Consider the following 25,443-nt stretch of genomic DNA (forward strand, 5'->3'; position numbering starts at 1 on the left):
AGCTGATGAATGAGTGTTTAATCAATCCTGTGATCTATTTTAAAGGTAATGTAAGATCCTACCCTTCATGCAGCTTGCGTAGATTAATGCAAGAGGCACTAGCTTGACGTACACAAAGACAATTCACAGCAAGATAGAATCTGTGCCACGTATGGTACACAGTGTAATTTTTATGCCGTTTCTACTGCCATAATGGAAAGTGGTGGACTTCGTCCATTTCGAGGCATACTGTGTCAATTTGTCAGTATTGCTTATTTATTGTATTTCATCCCGTGGGGCATTGCTGGTGATGGTGCTATTTGCCACTATGCAGTAAAATTAGTTGTATAAGTAGTAACAGATTTTTTAAAACGAATTATATAAAGTATAAATTTACAGTATGCCTGTAACATTAGTAAAAGAAACGTTTAGCATGGAGGATACGGAGCACATCAGAAATGTTATTGCTTCCTGGAAGTATGAAAATACTAACTTCAGATATTAGACGTTTTAGACAACAGTTCCGTTATTCAGATTCTTTCATTTGTCTAAATATCTTTTTACTAAATTTCCTCAAAATGGTTTTTTTACGAAAGCATACATCTCTGTTCTTTTGAGGTATCATTTCTATACCATAGAAGCATCTCAACATCGCTACTGACATCTATGGAATAGGCACTCAACCGGGAGCCAGATGCATTAATTAGCCATTAGATGGCCACTGTGAGTTTGCTTTTTGAGAAAGTAGTAATCATTGCTATATTGTTTAAGTGAAATAAGTGGCAATGCCTGCATCACAGAAAGTAGTTTATTTATTTAAAATAAGTGCACATGTACAATGTATAAAGCCGTTGTGAAAGGATTATCTACGTCTCACAATGCTTAATTACATAGACAACACAAAACCTCTTAATTACAACTTCAGGCATCAATACTAATCACTCTGTTCCTGAAGATTGTTCTTCATTGTTGTCCTCCTAGAAACGCTTTACAAACTGAAGATGGATTCCACTTTTAGACAAGAGGATTATGGACCTAGGATGGTAATCCAGGTTAGTTACTGTCTTCTCTGTGGGTCGCACACTGTACTTTGACAGGATGTTGGTTTGCAACAGGCCCATCCTCATACCTGAAACATATATACAGATCAAATTATATAGTTGGGTCGAGTGATTCTAAATCAACATATTCTGTATGTTATGGGGGCAGGCCTCATATACCCCGTTAGTTTGCATGAAATGACAAGCGACTTCCCGTTATGTCAAGACAACAGGTACTGCGAGGAACCAGTATCCCTAAACTGATGATCACTCTTGGACACAAGCAGTGGTGCGTAATTCATTATCGTAATCTCCAGCAGTGTCTCAGCTTAGGTATGGAGCTAGGTACAATCACCCGGGCTATCTACTTAAGTCAGTCCCCCTGGTTGAAGGAGTATATTGAAATAAATATGGAGAAGTGGGGGGGGGGGGGGGGACTAGCGATTTCGAAAATGATTTTTATAAAACTTCCTGGCAGATTAAAACTGCGTGCTGGACCGAGACTCGAACTCGGGACCTTTGCCTTTCGCGGGCAAGTGCTCTACCAACTGAGCTACCCAAGCACGACTCACGCCCCGTCGTCACAGCTTTACTTCTGCCAGTATATCGTCTCCTACTTTCCAAACTTTACAGAAGCTCTCCTGCGAACCTTGACGAATAATTTGATTTTCCGTAAAACCGTATAGAATGTAAGAAATGAACGCGATATTTTCATTAGGACCCAATGGGACGGGCATTGGAGCGTAAGAAATTGCATAGCCAGACCAAATTTTAAATAGGTCACTATTTTCAATGAGAACTTTGTCACTGTGGAGATGTCGAAGATATCAGTAGATTTTACGAAACCAATCTATTTGAGTATGGGTGTATTGGATATCTCCAACTCCACATGTTCCGCTTCCACTATGAGTTTTCTGAAACTCATTTTGAGGAACCAAGATTACTTTATATGGATAGCTTCATCTATTGGGTGAAGAACTGTGATCCATACGAAGTAATTAGGTGTCACGGTAATGAATTAAGCACATCGGGAATGCAGTTGATAATTCTTACGGTATTTTTCCTCGGAACAAAGTTATCGGCTCAATGAAAGATGAGGCAGATGATTGACGATTGTGGAGTTTGTGGTGTAAGATACAAAATGTATTCATATCATACAATAGATGGAGTCACCCAGAAGCGGACTAAAGGTGTGCGACGTGCAGCATCATGTGTCCTCGTGGTCTAAGTCTACTTGCACTGCCCGTACGGTGGTGTTCTCGGTGCTCCGCCGTAACGTCCACATTTGGTACAGCAAACTGGTATTCAACGAGAGGCCAAGGGATGTACATTATGCTCCAATCTGAAGTCGGATTGGCACCTCATGACGCTAAAAGAGCCATTAATGATGACGGGTTCGAAACCCTCCAGTACTCACACTACTTACTTGAAGCGCGAGAAGGGGTGGGGGATTCCGACGGTGTGAATGAGAGAGAGTGGTGTGTGCGTGCGTGTGTGTGTGTGTGTGTGTGTGTGTGTGTGTGTGTGTGTGTGTGTGTGTACGCTTGTGACTGCGTTTGAGTGTAGATGTCAGCGTTAATATGTATGCCCGTGTATAAATTTATTCTGTTTATTTTTTATTTTGCTCAACATGTAACGTAATATCTGTGCATGAAAATACAGCAACATGCCCTGGAAGAAAACTTTTTAAATTATAAAAAAGTTAAAATATATAAAGATTACAAAATAATAATATATAAAGATTACAAAATGGACTAAAATCATCAAGAAAGTTAAAAAATCTTAAATGAAGGAAAAAAATAGTTTGCCGAATTTCTTGTTTGAATGTGAGAGTCCATGTTTAAATAGATTAGTTTTTAAGCTAGCTGTCCAAGTCATACTAGTTCTAAGTGTGAGTTCCACTCAGTTCATTTTGGTGCAGCTGTTTCCGTTGAACATTTCTTTAGCGTCATCCTTTTCATTCTATTATTAAATTATTTCAACTGCTTGAGGAGGAAAATGTGTAGAGCCACTCAGTTCAAACAATAAATTAAAATCCTCCATTTAGGGTGGAATTTCACTAGTAATAATATTAGTATAAGGGAAACTATACCTCTTCAGTAGCTGTAACCAGTATTGCAATGCAAAGTAAAAAAAAATTTCAACCAGTACTTTTATTTTTAGAAATAAGAACTCAATTAAGAAATTTCAGACAATAACAAGATACTGTGAATTTAAAAGCAATATTACATCGTATATTTTAAGTTCATATTCTTGGAGCAGGAAAGTCAATGCATTGCGTGTAACATTTGGTCTCACTGCATGATTACCATCCTTTTTCTTAAATCATCCATCCAAATATATGAAACTCTTGTATGGAAGAGTTAAAGCGTCCTGGTACTGGATGACAATCCTAATTTCATCGCTTTTGTTGAATGTCGTTGAAGCATAAGGTTTATACGAGAAGTATTCTTGGCGTATGATTCGCTCATCATATTCCACTGGGTAAGATATATTGAGCGAAGTCATTCCGAGGTTCCAGGCCTACTGATTCAAGAAACTCATAGTTCTGTAGTTTCGCCAAGTGTTAACGGATTTCGTGACTGTGTGCTTTCGGGCAGTAGCTCCGAGATGATTTTATCGCTGACAATAGTCATTACAATTATAATGAAACTAATATCTCTGTAATTGAATTATCTATGCAATTTAAGCGAACAAGGACTCGCAGCTCTTTTGTTCTCCCTCTTCCTGGCCAGCCATTGTCTGTTACGGTTATAAGATGTATTGCTTGGTCTATGTTACGTAGAGATTTTGTTATTTGTGCTCATTTTGCATAAAAATGACTATTTAAGTTCATTGTGTTTGTTATTACGACTAATCATACTTTTTTCCTCAGCTTTTTTCATGAATTACTTTGTATGGGAATGTCTGTTAGTGAATGATCGCGTATTAATGGCACCAATCAGTGTAATATGTTTGGTTTGCTTTCAGAATAGAACCTGCATCCAAAATTTCAAGTTTCACAAAACGAAGTCCGATAGCCATTAGGCGTTAATAACGTCCATAAATTATTCCCAGTGTGGAGCCTAGCTAAAAAATATGGTGATAATTAAATATAAAAGAATATTTTTACAAGATTTTTCCAAGTACGTAATTTTCTTGCTTTAGTTGACGACTCATTTGGCTAAGATAATTGTAATTTGATTCAGACTTGCATTTGAGTTCAGACATATTAAAAGACAGAATAATATAAAATTTAATAATAAAAATTAAATAAATAATAATTTAAAACCACCATTAAAATGGCTCCCTTAGTACAGAATTGATTTATGTATGTACAAATGTATGTATATGTATCATCGCAACTTTGGTACCTAAAAAAAATTGTAGATTTCTGTTACATGACCAATACTTATTTAGAAAAGTATTCTCGAATTCCTCAAAGTATTACAATAATCTATTACTTCACTTGCCCATAAGGCTCCATCACCTTGAATATGTGTAGTGACAAACTGTATTTTCAGTTCATCATTCAATGACAGGGTGTGGCATTATGCGATCTGGTGTAAAACTTTGAAATTGTCTGTATTTTAGTAAACTCTCTTCCACAAGTATGTCAGAAAGAGAACTGGCCACCCCGCTGTTCACATGCTATGTGAACGAGTTGCGGAATGGGCATCGTTTCCGAACAGCTGATTGATGTCGCTGCTCGAGATATCACAGTCTACGTCTCTGGCAACTTGCTGACACGTAAATCAGACTCACCTGCTGCGTTTTTTATTGCTGCAAACTCCTTTTTTAACGTGTCTACCTCTTGTGTAAGTGTGTTTCCATTCAGAAACCTGTTCGATGTTTTCACCTAACATGTTTGCTGCACACAAAGCTTCGTTTGTAGCATTCTTTATGGTTACAGGCAGTTCGTTCCGTAAACATTCTTGAAATTGGTCGTCTGTCATGTTCAACCGGTTTACAGAGTCAAGAGTAAACTGATTGCATTTATCTACAAACTTTGCTTCTACAGATTTCTCCTCTTCGATAGCGGGTGCCTATACCTGTGCAGCTATTTGCTGCACAGAATTTTCTAATGTACTTTGCGCTGCATTAACTTGCGCGGCCTGCTCGGTTACATCATTGACAGCTTCGGGCTAGTGCTTGTATGTTTTTCGCATTTCGTCAAAGTCATCAGTAGTATTTTTGAAGTTAGTTTCAATTTTACTGAATTTTCTATCAAGGTCGTCACGAATTTGTGTGGCATTATTTTCTTGTATCCGATGGGCTATGGCGTTCAAATTTTCGTTTACTAATGTGGTTACATTATTTTGAATTTCAGTGGCAGTGGTTGCTATTTGAAGGTTTCTATTTAAACTGTCAGTCACATTTTGCGTTTAAACTAACAGTCATATTAGTTTTGATTTCAGTGGCTGCAGTTTGCAGTTTTGCATCTAAATTGATAGTCACATTTTGTAGTTATGCCAGTAAATTGTCAGTTACATTTTGTAGTTTTGCATCTAAACTGTCTGTTACACTTTTTTGTGAACTTCTTTAATGTGTGGATTTTGTTCACGAACAGAGCGATGTAAACCTTGCACCTGTTCTCTGAAAAATGTGAACTGTTCAGCGAAATTAGTAGGTACTGATTCGCTCTGGGTGGGTTCTTCAGCATGTTCGGTCGTAGGCTCATTTTCACCCACCGATAATTCATTATTTTGAGTTTCGTGACTCGCCATAATTTGCTCGTCACTGTCTGTGTCTGACTCTACCCAAAACGGTGTAACCATTTTAACGTTTCTATCAACTTTACCCATGAATTAAAAAAAAATACACTTCACTGAATTTAATAAACTTGATCGTTAGTTCTACTCAAGTTACACGCGGCAAATGTTATTTAATAGGAATTACTGTTTATGGGTAGCGATTTATGGTAAAACAATTTAGCATCGATTCTCAGTCGTTCTAGAAAGTGGTCATCTTGGCGACATTTCGTTTTGCAAGATTCACCAAAAAATTTGCAAGCTATTGTGAACAACGTTTTTTGGAATTTAACACTCCCTAACTGACTTTCGCACACCAGGGCAGAGGAAAACAGTAATGTCCTTATCTCCTTTCTTACTGCCCTTCAGCAACGTTTCGAGTCGTGGTTATTCTTTTAAGGACCGTACTCCACGTCTCGTATTAGAAAGCTTGTTGAAATTGTCTCGTATCTTATTACAGTGGTATATATTTATACGTGCAAAGAGGTGAGGACGTCAGTATACCTGCCGTCATTCAGTTTCTTGTTTTATCAATAATGGGAAATATATACTGCGAGTGATTCCAGCAATCTGCATCCAGTACACATTCATTCGCCTTTTTGTTGTGATAGTGTTACAAATTGCTTTGCTCGACAAAACCGGCAGCCTTTCCTGAAAGTCTGAGGCCTTAGGCACTCAGGTACGGTGAATAACTGCAACATGACAGCTAGGCTATAGGTCCATGTGGCATGGAGGTGCCGGCCGCTCTGGCCGAGCGGTTTTAGGCGCTTCAGTCCAGAACCGCGCTGCTGCTACGGTCGCAAGTTCGAATCCTGCTTCGGGCATGTATGTGTGTGATGTCCTTAGGTTAGTTATGTTTAAGTAGTTCTAAGTCTAGGGGACTGATGACCTCAAATATTAAGTCCCACAATGCTTGGAGCCTTTTGAACCATTTGTAGCATGGAGGTCGACTGTACTAACTACGGAAGACACGTGGTGCTGCAGATGATCAAAAGAATTAGCTTTCGTTGCCGTTTAAAACCTCGACACTCAAAGGAAGCAGGATCTACCTTCTAGAGCAGACCTAACTGTATACATCTTCACGTCTTTGGGGAGGCTGCTGAAAGCGGTCGGACTGCCTAAAACTGAGTCTCCCAAAGGCTGGGGCGCGTGTCTTGTGTGTTCTCAAGCGTGGCCCCATTCAGGTTCCCGTAAGGGCAAACATTTGACGAAGAACGCCGTCTTCACGAAGATTACTAACATCTTACTAAAAAAAGAAAACGAGCAGAATAAACCGCCAAGTATCTCCATATGTATCAATCGTCGTCATTATCATGTGATAATGTGAGACAGAAAGGAAACTCTATCTGATACGTAGGGCACCTTTGATACTAGCATTATAGCTCATTAAAAAAATTACTGCAAAATAATGAAGAAGGTTATCCAGAAGTCTAAACACCTGCATTATGAGAAGAAGATAAATACATCCAGCAATAAAATACGAACAATATGGGACATAGTTAAGTCAGAGACAGGTAGGACCATAAATGAGGAGGAAAAAATAGCTCTAAAAATAAATGAAACCCTGGTAACAAACGCATGTTGTGTTGCAAACCCTTTAAACGAGTATTTTGTCTCTGTTACTGATAGCATGGGGTTGTCAGGTTCAGTAAATAATGCAATGGAATATCTGAGACCAGTGCGCACAAGCAATCTCAGTAAAATGGAATTGACACTTACTTCACCCAAAGAAATAGAATCCATCATAAAGTCCTTGAAATCAAAACATTCTAGTGGTTTTGATAACATATCAACAAAGTTAATAAAAGAGTGTTCATGTGTGCTTAGTCATATCTTAAGTTATTTGTGTAATCAATCACTTGTCACAGGAACATTCGCGGACTGGCTTAAATATGCTGAAAGAAATGCCATCAAATTACTGACCGATCTCACTTTTGCCAGCTTTTTCATAAATATTTGGAAAGGTTATGTTCAAGCGTCTACTTAAGTACCTTAGTGAAAGTAGCATACTGTCAGAGTCACAGTTTGGGTTTCTTAAGGGTTCTGATATTGAGAAAGGTATTTAAACTTACAGCGAAAATGTCCTTAATTCATTGGACAACAAATTAAAGGCAACTGGCATATTCTGTGACCTGCCAAAGGCGTTTGACTGTGTGAATCACAGCATTCTTTTAAGTAAATTAAAATATTATGGCGTCACTGGTAGTGCTGCAAAGTGGTTTCAGTCACATCTTACTAATAGAAAACAAAGGGTGTCATTACGTAACACTTCAGCAAAGAGACATCATCTGACTGGAAAGAAATTACATGTGGTGTTCCCAAGGTTCCATACTGTGTCCACTACTGTTTCTTGTGTATATTAATGACCTATCATCTGTTTCATTACCAGATGCCAAGTTTGTCTTATTTGAAGATGAAACAAACATTGCAATAAATAGTAAATAAAATATAAATTTAGAAAGGGCATCTAATCAAATTTTTACTGACATTAATAAGTGGTTCATAGCCAATTCACTGTCATTAAACTTTGAAAAGACCCACTATATGCAGTTCAGAACTTCCAAGAGATTTACTTCTGGTGTGTGTATAAAATGTTCAAATGTGTGTGAAATCTTATGGGACTTGCTGCTACGGTCATCAGTCCCTAAGCTTACACACTACTTAACCTAAATTATCCTAATGACAAACACACACACCCATGCCCGAGGGAGGACTCGAACCTACGCCGGGACCAGCCGCACAGCCCATGACTGCAGCGCCTAAGACCGCTCGGCTAATCCCGCGCGGCGGTGCGTGTATAAAATATGACGACATGGAAATAGGAGAAGCTGAGACTGTAAAATTCTTGGGATTACAACTTAATAATAAATTCAGTTGGGAGCAACATACTAACGAACTGCTAAAGCGCCTAAAGAAGTCTGTGTTTGGAATGCGAATGATGTCAGACATAAGAGATATAAATATAAAAAAACTGGCATATTTTGCTTATTTTCACTCCTTTATGTCATATGGTTTCATATTTTGGGGTAACTCCACAAACAGAGATAAAATTTTTAGAGTACAGGAGCGTATAATAAGAGTAATGAGTATTGTAAATCCAAGAACATCATGTCGAAACCTATTCAAAGAATTGGGCATATTAACCACAGTTTCTCAGTATATTTATTCCTTAATGAAGTTTGTTGTAAATAATACATCTCTCTTTCCAACTAACTGCTTGGTTGGGTTGGGTTGTTTGGAGGAAGAGACCAAACAGCGAGGTCATCGGTTTCATCGGAGTAGGGAAGGATGGGGAAGGAAGTCGGGCGTGCCCTTTCAAAGGAACCATCCCGACATTTGCCTGTAGCGATTTAGGGAAATTACGGAAAACCTAAATCAGGATAGCTGGACGCGGGACTGAACCCTCGTCTCCCGAATGCGAGTCCAGTGTGCTAACAACTGCGCCACCTCGCTCGGTAACTGCTTAGTACACAGTATCAATACTGGGAATAATTACAATAAACATATACAAATCACTTACTCTTGCCCAGAAAGGGGTCCAGTATTCAGCAACGCATATTTTCAATAACTTACCAGCAACGTTTAAGAGTTTAGTGGCAGACAAGGCACAATTTACACATAATTTAAAAGAATTTTTGGTGGCCAACTCCTTCTATTCCATCCATGAGTTTCTCAACAAGTGGAGTAGACCATATTAATGAAAATTTATTGTACTTTAATTTTTGACAATACTTTGTTGTAACAGCCATACTGTGTGAATGATCGATGTATGGAAAGCAGATGTAAGTCTTAAGTCTGTAAATAGTGGAAGTTTAATTTTAAAGCTTGTACATAATCTGACTGTTCTTAACTGAGGATCACAGCAATGAATAATTTACTTTAATTTTTGACAATACTTGGTTGTAATAGCCAAGAAACTAGCAAATGTCTGAATGATGGATTTAATGAAAGCAGATGTAAGCATTAGACCTGTAAATATTAGAATTTTAAATTTAATTCATGTACATAATTTTACTGTTTATTGACTGAGGATCATTAAAAATTAATGAAACTCAAGTTTTTCTAATTACATTGTTGTAATGTGTTTATCTGACATGTGCAACACCCAGGAGGATTCCCTCTTTTATGGGTCTATGGAATGAATACTTAATCCAATCTAATCTACTCTAATTAAGTGTTGAGTATTCTGATAATCAATCAGGAAATTTAAATGTATGTGTGTTGTTTCTAGCTGCAGAGGCTTTTCGTGCCTTAAATACCCTAATGAGGCTCAATTGCTTAAATTCCGCCGTCCTTAAGGAGTGTGGTATCACGGACATCTTTGTGTGAACCTCTAGTTAAGGTAGTTACAGGTTCCTGAGCAAGTACATGTTTGCCAAATGTGAGCTCTCAGCTGTGGACCACAAATATATGAATTTTGACACGTCTGTTTCAGCTGGGGCTTCCAGTGTAGCCTCAGATATCTCTGAATGTACGTTTACGAGAAGGAAGCGGTAGATGAAGATATATCTTTAGGCACAGACGTCTGTCTTTCCAGACACCAGTACGTCATTGATGTGCACTTACTTTGAAGTTACCCTCATATTACGTTGGTTATTTGTTTTTTCCAACTTCAGATAGATGGCGAAGTAGAAATCACAGCGAAAATAAAAGCTGTTTTATTTGCAGCATTTAGCTACAACTTCCGGCTACTTTTCTACATAGCCGCCGCACCGCCCTTTGTCGTAGTGTGGTACTGAATTTTCAATATGCTCGTCATAGCAGGCTGCTGCCTGCGATTGCCGGCAATTGCCCACGCTGACTTGTAGCTCGTTGTCTGTGCCAAATGGCTGTCCTCATAGCTAGAGGTTCACGTGAGCGAAGAGATGAAAATCAGTCCGACCTGCATGGTGGATGGTCGAACACTTCCCATCGAAAGCGCTGCAGGAGCGTCTTTGTTGCACGTGCGGAATGCGGCTGAGAATTGTCATAAAGAAGGAGACGTTGTTTGAGCGGCACGAACTGAGGCAAAACCCTTTATCAGCCCATCACGCTCGGCGGGAGACACTATTTTCTCGCTACCTTTACGCCCTCACTCTGCGCTTAGATCTCAGAAGTGCAGCGTGATGCTGTAGACGAGCGTAGTACAGGCACTGTGCAGCACATTTGAGAAAAAATCCAACCAACTTCCACTGTGGTTTAAATTTCGTGACTGATGGGAGGCTGAAAGAAATAGGTGTTGTAGATCTGCCTGGCTGAATCAGAGCTCATGAGGTGGTGTCACATAGTATAAGCGAGATGTCTCTCTCCGGTTTGTATACATACTAGGTAGGAACCCAACCTTATTATATAACGAAAAGTGCTTTAATCATTGCTTGTTTACTTTATCATATGAACGTAGTACAGTTGATAATAATCTTGCTTTTACTGCCGATTCAGACACTGAACACATCAACCTAAATGCGGCAACCAGAAAAGATCAATCCACCAGTGTGTCAATCGTAATGGAACTTCGCCATAATACATGATGTGTAGTATTCAGTATATGACACTACGGTTTGCTACCATTTGTGTGACAAATATGCATTTTTAGCATCGTAGCACACAGCTTAAAATTTTTACCTTGCTTCACGCATACCGGAAGGTCGGTATGCACTGCTCTATTGGTATGCAATTTTTGAGGATGGTTTAGCGCTGGCGTCCAGCTAAAAAGTGAGATAGTCGGTTGGGGAAGCGGCGGGCATTGCACTAGCTGTAAACTTTATGCGTGGATATCTCACGTCACACTTTCATAAATATATTGTGCAAGTGACATTATGATCTGTCTCATATGCACTGGAATCTGGTGGAACACTTAACTCTAAACATGTTATCTGTGAATTACAGGTTGTCTCAATTGTGCCTTATTTCTATCAGAGTCATCTAAATAACGCGGTAATATCATGAAATTGTTCATGATGTACGTTGACCTTGCAGGAAGTATTAACAATAACCTCAGACTTTTCATGTATGCTACAATTACCCATAATGGAGCAATCTCTGCAAAAATTGCACAGATATTGAGTCAGATCTTCGCAAAATTTTCAATTGGTACAATGACTGGTTGGTAGCTAGAAATGTAAAAATTGTGCACATCAGAAAACGAAAAAATATATTATCCTATGTCCACAATATCAGTAAGTCATAGCTGGAATTGGTCACTTCATAGAAATGTATGGGTGTAACAATTTGTAGGCATATGAAATGGAATAATCACAGAGGCTCAGTCATAGGTAAAGCCGATGGCAGTCTGTGGCTCATTGGCAGAAAGCAATCAGTCTACAAAGGAGATTTCTTACTTATCATTTGTGTTACCCCGTAGAATATTAATAAAGCGTTTGCGACCTGTACCAAGTAGGCGTAGCAGGTTATATCGAAGATATGCCAAGAAGATCAGCGTGAATAGCAACAGGTTTGTTTGACCCATGAGAGGTCGAGCTGCAGACGCTGAAAGAACTGAACTAGCGACCGCCTAAAGACACACGCAAACTGTACAATGAAGGCTCACTTATTAAGTTTGAAGAAACAACTTCAAGTGATCAGTCTCGGAATAAAACGCAATTACCTACAAACTGTTCCTGTAGGATTCATGTAGGGTTAGACTAATTTACATTACGCTGAGAGACGTTTAAGCAGTCATTCTTACCTCGTTCTCTACGTGGATGAAAGAGCAGAAACGTCTGTAACCTGGTACAGTGTACCGTGGACCATGCACCTCACAGAGGTTTGCCGAGTACTGATGAAGATGGAAGGGTAGCTCAGAGAACGGTGTACATAGCAACAAAAGTTTTACTGAGACAGTCGACAACTGTGGCTCCATGTAGTGTATCGTATCCCTTCTATGACCATGGAGTAGGCGATATTAGAAAACACAACAATACAGGACCGACAATACGAAAATCTGTAAAAAGTGGTCACTCTGGCAATCTGTGCTACCATGAGGTGACAATGTAACTTAATGCAGGTATCAGACGACTAAGTACTCACCTATGCAAATGCGTGGTCCCTCCCCGAAAGGCAGGTACACATAGGGGTGGCGCTTAGCTTTGGCCTCTTCGGAGAACCTCTCAGGGTCGAAGCGGTCGGGGTCAGGGAAATGCGTGGGATCGTGGTGGAGGCCCAGCACAGACAGCACTACTGGAGTTCCCTTCTCCAGAACGACGTCGCTGTCTGGAATCTTGTAGTCTTGGTTGCACTGTCTGTTCAGCACAGGTGCTGGTGGATATTTCCTGAGAGACTCTGGAACGGAAACGGAAGAAAAAACAAAAACGTATTGAAAACGAGAAATGTGCTGATCTGAAATGAGAAAGTGATGAGCAACTGTATCAGGGCGGTATTCGAATCGGCTACTTACGATTCGAGTACCACCGGCCTGTGCGGATGTGAGCATCATTGTCATCAAGTACGAGGGGCGTTCAATAACTAATGCAACACTTCTCTTTTTTTTGAAACCTGGTTGTTTTTGTTCAGTATTCCAAAACACCATATTATTCCCCACACTTCTCGCTATGAACCCTTAAGTTTCAACACAATCTCAGTTCAGTGCGACAGCATTACTCCACCTTACTGGAAGCGCTTGTATAGCCGCTTGATACCACTGTAATAGCCGACGCCAGGGCGACTGTTTTGCTGGATCAGTAACCTCCCCATCATCCACCTACTGCTTCACGGTGTGCATTCTTCATTGGGAGTCAGCAGATGCGAGATCTGGGCTGTAGGGTGGATGAGCTCTCGTCCGTGCAGACTTGTGTGAGGCCTTGCGTTGTCAGAAGGAGAAGTTCGTTTCCATTTTTGCGACGACGACGCGCTGAAGTCGTTTCTTCAGTTTCCTAATGGTAGCACAGTACACTTGAGATTTGACCGTTACACCATGACGGAGGACATCAGTCAGACTAACTCCTTCAGAGTACCAGAAGACTGTCGCCGTGCCTTTACTGCCTGAGGGCACAGCTTTGAACTATTTCTCCGAAGGTAAGGTGGTGTGGCACAACACCATGGGCTGCCGTTTTGTTTCCGACTCGAAGTGATGAACCCATGTTCGACAAACAATTATTGTGGTGTCACCGTCAGACACCATACTTGCTAGGTGGTAGCCTTTAAATCAATCGTGGTCCGTTAGTATACGTCCGACCCGCGTGTCACCACTATCAGTGACTGCAGACCGAGTGCCGCCACACGGCAGGTCTAGTCTAGAGAGACTCCCTGGCACTCCCCCCAGTAGTACAGCCGACTTTGCTAGCGATGGTTCACTGTCTACATAAAACTCTCATTTGCAGAGACTACAGTTTACCATAGCCTTCAGCTACGTCATTTGCGACGACCTAGCAAGGCGCCATATTCAGTTGCTATAATTACTATCTTCAAGAATGTATTCTGAACAGATAATATTGTGAATCATGTACCGTCAAGAGCGGCGTTCATCATTAATGGATTAAAGTTAAGTATCAAACTACTTACGTCCACTTTCTGAATTCTCATTCCTTGTCATGTTCCAGACCTCACGTCAGTATAGTTCTTCCCTCCTCACGCCCGCCTGCTTGAGCTTTTGCGTGCATTTCGGCATCCACTCGTAACGCGGTGTTGGCTCTTCTGCCAACACAAAAATTATCACGATGAACTCGTAACGCGTTAAACAGTATCGCACAGGGGTCCTCCGTTGCTCCTCATTGTCTTCTGTTAAGCGACGAGGAACGCAGCAGGTTGAGTACCCCAAGTGGAGACGTCCAGTTGTGTAACGGAGTGTTCGATTGCGATCGGTCTATCATCTCGAATGAGAGTGTCCGCACGTTCCAATATTGCATGTGTCACACCTGTATCTGGCCGACCGGTACGCGGGAGATCGTCCAGGTTTGCGAGACGTTATTGCGATAGTGACAGACGCCTGTCCCTGCGACTCACCGTGCTTTTGTTCACTGCCAGCTCTCCGTAGTCATTCCGCAAGATGCTATGAATATCTGCGATGCCCTGGTTTTCCGCCAAAAGGCGCTCGATTGCAGCTCTCTCCTTGGAGCGCACCACCGTTACAGACGGAATTTTGAAAGCTACGTATAGCACCGCCACTTATTGATACTTCATGAAACTAGAGGTGGTGAAGCGGGAATATTCTACGATGTCACACAGCAAATTCCGCATTATTTCGACCACAATTGGTCAAAAAAAAGTGTTGCATTACTTATGCAACGCCCTCCATACCTAGAATAACCATCGAAACATTGGGAGGTTGACAGAAATTCGATCGGTGGAACATTCTTGGTAAATGCTAGAAACCAAAAGGTGTATGAGACCAAAGAGTCGATCTGGTGTAAAGGGGTTCATTACGAAACAACCCTTGTCATTTTATAATTTCAGCACACAGTAGTAGCAATGTGCAGGATTCAACATTTGCATTAATAATGGCAGGAATAACTCCAATGCTGTGTTATTTCATCTCAGACATGTGGTGTTTCTACAAAAAGAATCTTTGTCAAGAACGTTTCTGATCAACACAGCCTTTTGTTTGACAAGTAATAGTTCTTTTTTAATGTTGGCGATAGTACAATCTGATTGTTCATTGTCGCCTTCCTATTAACTGCTTGGATTTTTCAAGTAAGTCCCTGTCAACGTTAAGATTCAGTGTCTCTGATCTTTTAATGAACCCGAAGACAGTATGCAGTAACCTGAAAAGCAGCAACGTATACAATGAATGGAATACCTGAGAAATAAAATTGAAAGAAAGGTGATGGGCGCAAACGTATAAATCACATGAGCGGAAGTACTTTCATCATATATGTTTGAGGTAACTGCAGGTAAGTACTGTTTCAGTTCTTTCCTTTTTCCTTCAGCTGACTCGACGGAAGTAGCAACTTTTCTCTCACTTGTTTAAAGTGTAGTACGGAAGAGAACATTTAACTAAGCAGACAACAAAGATAATATTGGATACTGTGGCTACATCCAGGTACGCTGTGAGTGTTGTGCGTAAGTGAAAACTATTGGCCACCCGTGTGCATATACAGGTAACTGATCTGCAGGGAGAGAATATCTTTTTGTACGTGGGATGGGAAGCACCATCCAGTCGCCCTTTCTCCGCGTAAAAGACACCGGAGGCCACCAAAACCAAAGTGTGTGTGGCTTATGGGCGCACGATAGGTTTGACTGCGATTTTCACAACACATTTGCTGTAATTCCCTATGAAACAAAAATCCATGATCTAGATTTGGGGTAAATAATAATTGATAAAGACAGATAACTGTGCTATCCTGACTCTCTTGACTTAGTTCCATTGCATGTAGTTTGTGAACCCGGTGGCTGACATGGCATTTCCGTAGTCGCTCCTGATGTTGCGATGTTGCTTCACACGCAGTACGCGGTGTGGTGGGCACAGAGATCAACACGTGCGCGTCAATTGTGTACATTCCGATCGACGTCTGCTGGTTTCTGCACGACGCGGATTTCACACAAACAGGTGAAAACGGCCAGCACGTTACTTCTACAATCGCAGATGGAGTAAAACATGCACAACAGTTCTACTTAACTAGTCTTGACACAGTTGACAACTTTTCCTGTGGGGAGGAATAAGATGTACCGTACCTGTACATGATTTAATTTGAAAACGATAGTGGAGAGGATCAATGAAATTTCGATTTGTTTACTTCTCTGGATCTTTAATGTACATTAACATTTTCTTCTGAAATACGCTGTGATACCATGAGGTTAATAAAGTATAATTAACGCAGCTTTCTTGCCGTTCTGTCCTAACCCAGTCAAATTTATTGACAAAAATTTCGTTTGAATGCCGGAACTGTGCATAGAAAAAAATTCTTTGTAGGTAGACGGGAAGGTAATGTAGTACACTGTAGTAGTGTTTTATGTACTCCCAAAAAATATAATTGAGAACAGGACTACATACATCAATTTACAACCTTCTTCCTCTTTCCTGCAAACTGTAAATTTTTGAAAAGATCAGTTTTTTGTAGTCGGTAGTCTAATTATTATGGCTACGGGAGTGGTGGGAATCAATGAATAGAGGCAGGGTACAAATATTTGTGGAAATATTTATGGAAATGGAGGAGGATGTAGATGAAGTCCGAATGGGAGATATGATACTGTGTGAAGAGTTTGACAGAGCACTGAAAGACCTAAGTCGAAACAGGACCCCGGGAGTAGACAACATTCCATTAGAACTACTGACAGCCTTGGAAGAGCCAGTCCTGACAAATCTCTACCATCTGGTGAGCAAGATGTATGAGACAGGCGAAATACCCTCAGACTTCCAGAAGAATATAATAATTCCAATCCCAAGCAAAGCACGTGTTGACAGGTGTGAAAATTATCTATCAGTTTGATAAGTCACGGCTGCAAAATACCAACGCGAATTCCTTACAGGCGAATGGAAAAACTGGTAGAAGCCGACCTCGGGGAAGATCAGTTTGGATTACGTAGAAATACTGGAACACGTGAGGCAATACTGACCCCACGACTTATCTTAGAAGATACATTAAGGAAAGGCAAACCTACGTTTCTAGCATTTGTTGACTTAGAGAAAGCTTTTGACAATGTTAACTGGAATACTCTCTTTCGAATTCTGGAGGTGAAAGGGTTAAAATACAGGTAGCGAACGGCTATTTACAATTTGTACGGAAACCAGAAGAGGAACATGAAAGTGAAGCAGTGGTTGGAAAGGGAGTGAGACATGGTTGTAGCCTCTCCCCGATGTTATTCAATCTGCATATTGAGTAAGCAGTAAAGGAAACAAAAGAAAAATTCGGAGTAGGTATTAAAATCCATGGAGAAGAAATAAAAACTTTGAGGTTCGCCGATGACATCGTAATTCTGTCAGAGACAGCAAAGGACCTGGAAGAACATTTGAAGGAAATGGACAGTTTCTTGAAAGGAGGATATAAGATGAACACCAACAAAAGCAAAACGAGGATAATGGAATGTAGTCGAATTAAGTCGGATGATGCTGAGGTAATTAGATTAGGAAATGAGACACTTAAAGTAGTAAAGGAGTTTTGCTATTTGGGGAGCAAAATAACTGATGATGGTCGAAGTAGAGAGGATATAAAATGTAGACTGACAATGGCAAGGAAAGCGTTTCTGAAGAAGATAAATTTGTTAACATCGAGTATAGAATTAAGTCTTAGGAAGTCGTTTCTGAAAGTATTTGTGCCGAGTGTAGCCATGTATGGAAGTTAAAGATGGACGATAAATAGTTTGGACAAGAAGAGAATCGAAGCTTTCGAAATGTGGTGCTGCAGAAGAATGCTGAAGATTAGGTGAGAAGATCACATAGCTAATGAGGAGGTATTGACTAGAATTGGGGAGATGAGAAATTTGTGGCACAACTTGACTAGAAGAAGGGATCGGTTGGTACGACATGTTCTGAGGCATCAAGGGATCACCAATTTAGTAATGGAGGGCAGCGTGGAGGGTAAAAATCGCAGAGGGAGACCAAGAGATGAATACACTAAACAGATTCAGAAGGACGTAGGTTGCGGTAGGTACTGGGAGATGAAGAAGATTGCACAGGATGGAGTAGCATGGACTGGGAGACGAAGAAGATTGCACAGGATGGAGTAGCATGGAGAGCTGCATCAAACCAGTCTCAGGACTGAAGGCCACAACAACAACAACGGGAGCGGTGGGAATCTATGAGTGGAGGTACGGTACAAATATCTGTTCGGAAGAGTCTCTATACTGCCGGATTGGTACGCGAGTTATTGTCATTTTAAGCAATATTTCGGCACCTTCTTTAACTGATTTTCTTCGATAGCACGAACACAGTTTGAATCAAAACCAAATTCGGGAATTTCTTTAGCTGACTTTCTTGGCACAGCCTGAATCATAACCAAAAGTTTCCTTACATTAATTAGACAGTATATTTGAAAATCTCGGCAGTTTACTGATATCAGTTTCCGTTGTTTCTCTTAATCCGTTTAATTTGGGAGCGGGATGATCCCTCAATCAAGAACAAAGGTGAAACCCTACTTCAGGCATTTCAATTGGAGTTAAAGTTCAGTCTCCGAGGACTTCCATTTTCGCAGAATTTTAATTAGTGATATTTCTTCCTTCCATCATCCGGCATCGTATAAGTGTGTGGGTGAACCCATTGACTCCTCTAACGTGAATGATGACAGTTCGTGATGTAGAAGGCTCGCACAGTAAGCCAACTGCTATGGAAACCTGACATAAGAGGTTCCGCTCTTAATGAGATTAAAAGTGGAGCTGAAACTGAAGACTGATTTTCCTTACCGGATACAACCGTGTCGAGGTAAGTCATTTTGCCGATGGTGTCGTAGGAAATGTCACCGCCGTTTTCCTCGAGCACGGCGTCAATTTCATCGTGCAGCTTGCTCTGTATTTCGGGGTTGAGCGCCAGTTCGTGAAGCGTGAAGCTCGTCGCTGTTGAAGAAGTCTCGAAGCCCGCACCGAAAACGACGAACGCCTGCGCTGCCATGTCTTCCATCGACAATTCTATAGAAAGATAAAAAGAATGTTAATAGTTCCAAAAGAATAAAACGCGAAATGTGAAAGGGAATATCATTGAGTTACGTAATGTGTATGTCTATGTGTCGAAGACTGTGTATCAAAACAGCCAGGAATGTATTTGGAGTCTGAAACTGTACTCTTCAACATATTTAGTTAACTAAATCAGACATGCTACCGCTGCTAGCGAAGTAGTAAATGTATCAATTGTTTCATTATTTCGCATTAGTGTTTTGAAACTTCCACAATTTCTTTAAAATCCGTTTTCAACCATAAAGAATGAGGTAGTCATTTGGCATTGTTGGCAGCGAGACACTAAGTGGTAGGTTCAGCTGACTGATTGTGAAGGGTTTTCTTTCTCTACATTTAGATACATACGCTGTCAGCTACCTATGGTGCAGGGCGGAGGGTACTTTTCACCAACGCTTGTCTTTTCCTTTCGTGTTCCACTCGCAAACTGAGCGAGGGAAAACGACTATCTATATGCCACCGCACGAGGTCTCATTTTAATCATTTCTTCTTTTCGGACCGTGTGCGAAATGTCTTGGTGGCAGTAGAATCGTTCTGCAGTCTGTCACAAATTCCGATTCCTTAAATTTCCTCATAGTGTTCTGCAAAAAGACCGTTTTTCTTCCCTTCAAGGATTCCTATTCTATTTCTTCCGTAATACTTGCGTGTTTATTGAACTTACTGATAACAAAAATAAGAGTCATCATCTGAACAGCTTCGATTTCTTCTTTTAATCCAATCTGGTGGGATCCCAAACGTACGAGAAGTACTCAAGAATGCATCGCGCTAATACCCTGTATCTGGTTTTCTTTATAGGACGACCTACACTTTTCTAGAAATCTCCCAATGAACCGAAGTCTACAATTCGCCCTCCCTACTGCCTTCCTTATTTGCTCGTTCAATTTCATATCACTTTTCAGCTACGGGGTCATCAACAAGCAGTCGTATCCAAGCCATCAGATCATTTATGTATACAGAGAACAAGAGTGATAATATCACAATAAGAACATTATGTCTCACGGTCCGTATTTATAACTAAAAGCCAGTGCTTTGAGCTGGGTAGACAGATAGGCGAGCGGCCTCATGACAGAATGAACGAGCTGTTAACAGTAGTCGAACTGATATTCTGGGATGCCTGCTCATCGCTTTAGGAGTATTCCTACATGTGTTAAACCGAACGCTAGACTGCTTCCATATAAAGAGGCGTCAGCGAAAGAAAGTGCTAACCAATGATAACAAAAAAAGTATGTTTCTTTTCTGCATGTTATATGACTTATTATATTCAAAGCCGAGAACATAAATACACTAAGACAAAACGATTTACCAAGTACGAAGTATTTTCTAGTGAACTCGTTAATAGCATGTCGTGCATTCGAAACCACAACAGAAAACACAATGACCTATTTCTTATTAAACTGAGGGTTATCACTTTATTTCACTGACCTCTTCATGCATTCTACAGAAACACAAATCACAAACACAGAACATGCAATCAGCAGTTACACAATGTGCTCAAAAGTATCCGGACACATGGCTGAAAATTACGTACATGTTCGTGACGCCTTCCATCCGTAATGCTGTAATTCAGTACGGTGTTGGCCCACCCCTAGCCTCACTGACAACTTACTCTCTCGCAGGCATACGTTCAATCAGGTGCCGGATGGTTTCTTTGGGAATGGCAGCCCATTCTTCACGGAGTGCTGCACTGAGGAGAGGTATCGATGTCGGTCGGTGAGGCCTGGCACGAAGTCGGCATTCCAAAACATCCCAAAAGTGTTCTATAGGATTCAGGTCAGGACTCTGTGCAGGCCAGGCCATTACAGAGATGTTATTGTCGTGTAACCACTCCGCCACAGGCCGTGCATTATGAACAGCTGCTCGATCGTCTTGAAAGATGCAATCACCATCCCCGAATTGCTCTTCAACAGTGGGAAGCTAGAAGGTGCTTAAAACATTACTGTAGGTGTGTGCTGTGATAGTGCTACGCAAAACAACAAGTGGTACAAGCCCCATTCACGAAAAACACGACCACACCATAACACCACCGCCTCCGAATTTTACTGTTGGCAGTACACATGCTGGCATATGACGTTCACCGAGCATTTGCCATACCCACACCCTGCCATCGGATCGCCACATTGTGTACCGTGATTCGTCATTCCACACAACGTTTTTCCACTGCTTAATCCAATGTTTACGCTCATTACACCAAGCGAGATGTCGTTTGGCATTTACCGGCGTGATGTGTGGCTTAAGAGCAGCCGCTCGATCATGAAATCCAGGTATTCTCACCTCCCGCCTAACTGTCATAGTACTTGCAGTGGATCCAGATGCAGTTTGGAATTTCTGTGTGATGGTCTGGATAGATGTCTGCCTATAACACATTACGACCCTCTTCAGCTATCAGTGGTCTCTGTAAGTCAATAGACAAGGTCGGCCTATACGCTTTTCTGCTGTGCGGGTCCTTTCACGTTTCCACTTCACTGTCACATTGGGAACAGTGGACCTAGGGATGTTTAGGAATGTGGAAATCTCGCGTACAGACGTATGCCACAAGTGACACCCAATCACCTGACCACGTTCGAAGTCCATGAGTTTCGCGGAATGCCCCACTCTGCTGTCTTGCGATGTATAGTGACTACTGAGATCGCTGATATGGAGCACCTGGCAGTAGGCGGCAGCACAATGCACCTAATATGAAAAACGTTTGTTTTTGGCGCTGTCCGGATACTTTTGCTCACATAGTGTATATGATTGCTAGACACACAGGGAATATGATAATCCTACTCTCATGTAACAAAGTCTTTGTACTGTCAGGAAGAGACCTGCTACCCAGATAGCTACGTACGTTACAGCGTCGATACCAGGATAATGAGGTGCGGCGGCCTCTGACAGATTTCGCCTGGCGGATTAGTGACGAGGGTTGGTGAGTCAGGGAGCCTGGATCTGGTTTCCCACATTCATCTAGGTGAATAACGAGCTTCAGACGAATAGCACTACAAACAGACAGTTGACGCGCAAATATTTCGTCCTGGAGGGGTAATGGGGTGGTGACAGGAGGGACATATGGTAACCACTCCAAATCCGTAAATACATGTACCGACCCAACACTGATCGGGACAAAAGCACAAAAAGAAGAACGCCCTCATGAAGGGAGTGCACTGGGTGTAGGTAAACACTAACGGAGAAAAGAAGAAAAAGAGGAACTTACTGTCGGTGGTGCCGGCTCCTTTCTGCTGCCCATTCTCCACTGCCTCTCCTTTGTCAGGGTCGACGTATCCCTTGTTTTTGAGCTGAATGATGAGGTCCATGAAGTCTTTCCTTGTACAGTTGTTCTTCTCTCTGTAAGCGACAGTGTCTGCAACCATCTGCTGGAAATATTTGCTGACATTCGTCGCTCCTCCCTTGACCCTAGAAATGAAATGTGACAGTAATTTATTACGAAAGCAACTATTCTGACATCAATTCCCCTTTTCCACTGTGGAAGGAGATTACTTATCTAACATATCCCACATTTTATGCACATTGGCCAATGCAAGAGACACGTTACCTCGTTTGTGCAGTTTAACAAGGAACGAGAAAAGACTGTGATCCATCCCCAGTACACAGGCAGGAAGAACGATGTGTGCTGGCACATGACTGCTAGCAAGCCCCTGTTAATTTGTTCCATAGTGTGGGTTCAAGAAAAGTCTAATCACCAGATGGACACAATAGAAGCAGATTTCTGTTGAAATTTCTGTTTTCAAGTAATGTCGATAACAGTAAACAAATGTTGGCTAAGGCTTCATGGACGGTTATGGTAACGTCATGTGCCACTTTTGTTTCCTTTAGCGATCTCTTAATACATTTCTGGCCATCAGAAATGCAACACCAGGAAGAATGGCACACGTACTCGGAGGAACACATGATTAAGTTTGTAGGTGTACAGGATGAGAAATTTGGTGCATGGAACTAGTGCCTTAGCTAGGGACAATGGCTCTAACTGAGTCAGACATTGAGCCGAACTGATCTAGCGTGACAGATAAAGGTGCATCAATCCCTGGGTCTGTCATTTCTTCAGCTTATATTCAGTGCCGGATTTCATCAGTTGTAGTGGCAAGTGGAGTACCATTCTCTCTGAAACCCATGACCAGATGTTCCCAGTGGGTGAGAGATCTAGAGAACATATCGGCCAGCGCAACACTCGAACACCCTCTATATCGATGTACACTACTGGCCATTAAAATTGCTACACCAAGAAGAGATGCAGATGATAAATGGGTATTTATTGGACAAATATATTATACTAGAACTGACATGTGATTACATTTTCACGCTATTTGGGTGCATAAATCCTGAGAAACCAGTACCAGAACAACCACCTCTGGCCGTAATAACGGTCTTGATACGACTGGGCATTGAGTCAGACAGAGCTTGGATGGCGTGTACAGGTACAGCTGCCCATGCAGCTTCAACACGATACCACAGTTCATCAAGAGTAGTGACTGGCGTATTGTGATGAGCCAGTTGCTCGGCCACCATTGACCAGACGTTTTCAGTTAGTGAGAGATCTGGAGAATGTGCTGGCCAGGGCAGCAGTCGAACATTTTCTGTATCCAGACAGGCCCGTACAGGACCAGCAACAAGCGGTCGAGCATTATCCTGCTGAAATGTAGTGTTTCGCAGCGACAGAATGAAGGGTAGAGCCACGGGTCGTAACACATCTGAAATGTAACGTCCACTGTTCAAAGTGCCGTCAAAGCGTACAAGAGGTGACCGAGGCGTGTAACCAATGACACCCCGTACCAACACGCCGGGTGATACGCCACTATGGCGATGACGAATACACGCTTCCAATGTGCGTTCACCACGATGTCGCCACACGTGGATGCGACCATTATGATGCCGTAAGCAGAACGTGGATTAATCCAAAAAAATGACGTTTTGCCATTCGTGCACCCAGGTTCGTCGCTGAGTACACCATCGCAGGCGTTCCTGTCTGTGATGCAGCGTCAGGGTAACCGCAGCTATGGTCTCCGACCTGATAGTCAATGCTGCTGCAAACGTCGTCGAACTGTTCGTGCAGATGGTTGTTGCCTTGCAAACGTCCCCATCTGTTGACTCAGGGATCGAGACGTGGGTGCACGATCCGTTACAGCCATGCGGATAAGATGCCTGTCATCTCGACTGCTAGTGATACGAGACTGTTGGGATCCAGCACGGCGTTCCGTGTTACCCTGTTGAACCGACCAATTCCATATTCTGCTAACAGTCGTTGAATCTCGACCAACGCGAGCAGTAATGTCGCGATACGATAAACCGCAATCGCGATATGTTACAATCCGACCTTTATCAAGGTCGGAAACGTATGGTACGCATTTCTCCTCCTTACACGAGGCATCACAACAACGTTTCACCAGGCAACACCGGCCAACTGCTGTTTGTGTATGAGACATCGGTTGGAAACTTTCCTCACGTCAGCACGTCGTAGGTGTCGCCACCGGCGCCAACCTTGTTTGAATGTTCTGAAAAGTTAATCATTTGCATATCACAGCATCTTCTTCCTGTCGGTTAAATTTCGCGTCTGTAGCACATCATCTTCGTGATGTAGCAATTTTAATGGCCAGTAGTGTAGGTAAGTTGAGCACAGCCTACATACACTCTTACTCTGTCCTGTTGTAAGAGAAAGACACAGAAATCTTGGTGGTAAGGCACAGTGAACGGCATATTTAGGAGAATAATGCCTGTCGTCCAAATTGCTCAGTGTGCAAACCTGAGGAACCAACTTTACCACATAGCGACAAGTGTATGATGATGGCAAATGCATTACGCCATCTTTCACTCTCCTCGCAGCCTATGGAGATCGATCAGTCCATCGTGACGCTATAAGCAGACAAGGAGATTCTCTCTGGAAAGACGACACGTTGTCAATGCTGCATCCAATGTTGCCTCAGGGTGCCTCACTGCCAATGCGCACCCTGTGTCCGTTGCCACCTCATGGGCAGTCGCAGCAGCAGTGACTCTGCTGACGGTGCCTGCTGCACCTGACGTCCTCACCCTATCCCTGTGGCTATCTGTCTTGCTGCAGAAGGGCCCACTTCCTGACTCACTGCATCTGCCATAGACGTACACTGAGGTGAAAAATGTCATGGGGTATCTCTTAATATCGCGTCGGATCGCCTCTTGCCTGGCATAGTTCAGTAACTCGACATGGCGGATAAGCC

The 25,443-nt window shown here is 41.9% G+C and overlaps 1 protein-coding gene across 1 annotated transcript in view; it reads right to left on the reverse strand.

The window, feature by feature from the left end:
* Positions 1-956: 956 nt before the first annotated feature.
* The window catches only part of LOC124616588 (cytochrome P450 6k1-like), a 51,812-nt gene continuing 27,325 nt past the window's right edge, over positions 957-25,443 (reverse strand). The window contains exons 4-7 of the mRNA XM_047144908.1: positions 22,452-22,651; positions 18,998-19,219; positions 12,755-13,006; positions 957-1,108 (exon numbers count right to left, since the gene is read on the reverse strand). Coding sequence (XP_047000864.1) covers positions 957-1,108; positions 12,755-13,006; positions 18,998-19,219; positions 22,452-22,651 — 826 coding nt within the window. The remainder of the gene's footprint in view (positions 1,109-12,754; positions 13,007-18,997; positions 19,220-22,451; positions 22,652-25,443) is intronic.

This window comes from Schistocerca americana, chromosome 5, assembly GCF_021461395.2.
Source record: "Schistocerca americana isolate TAMUIC-IGC-003095 chromosome 5, iqSchAmer2.1, whole genome shotgun sequence".
NCBI classification, from domain to species: Eukaryota; Metazoa; Arthropoda; class Insecta; order Orthoptera; family Acrididae; genus Schistocerca; species Schistocerca americana.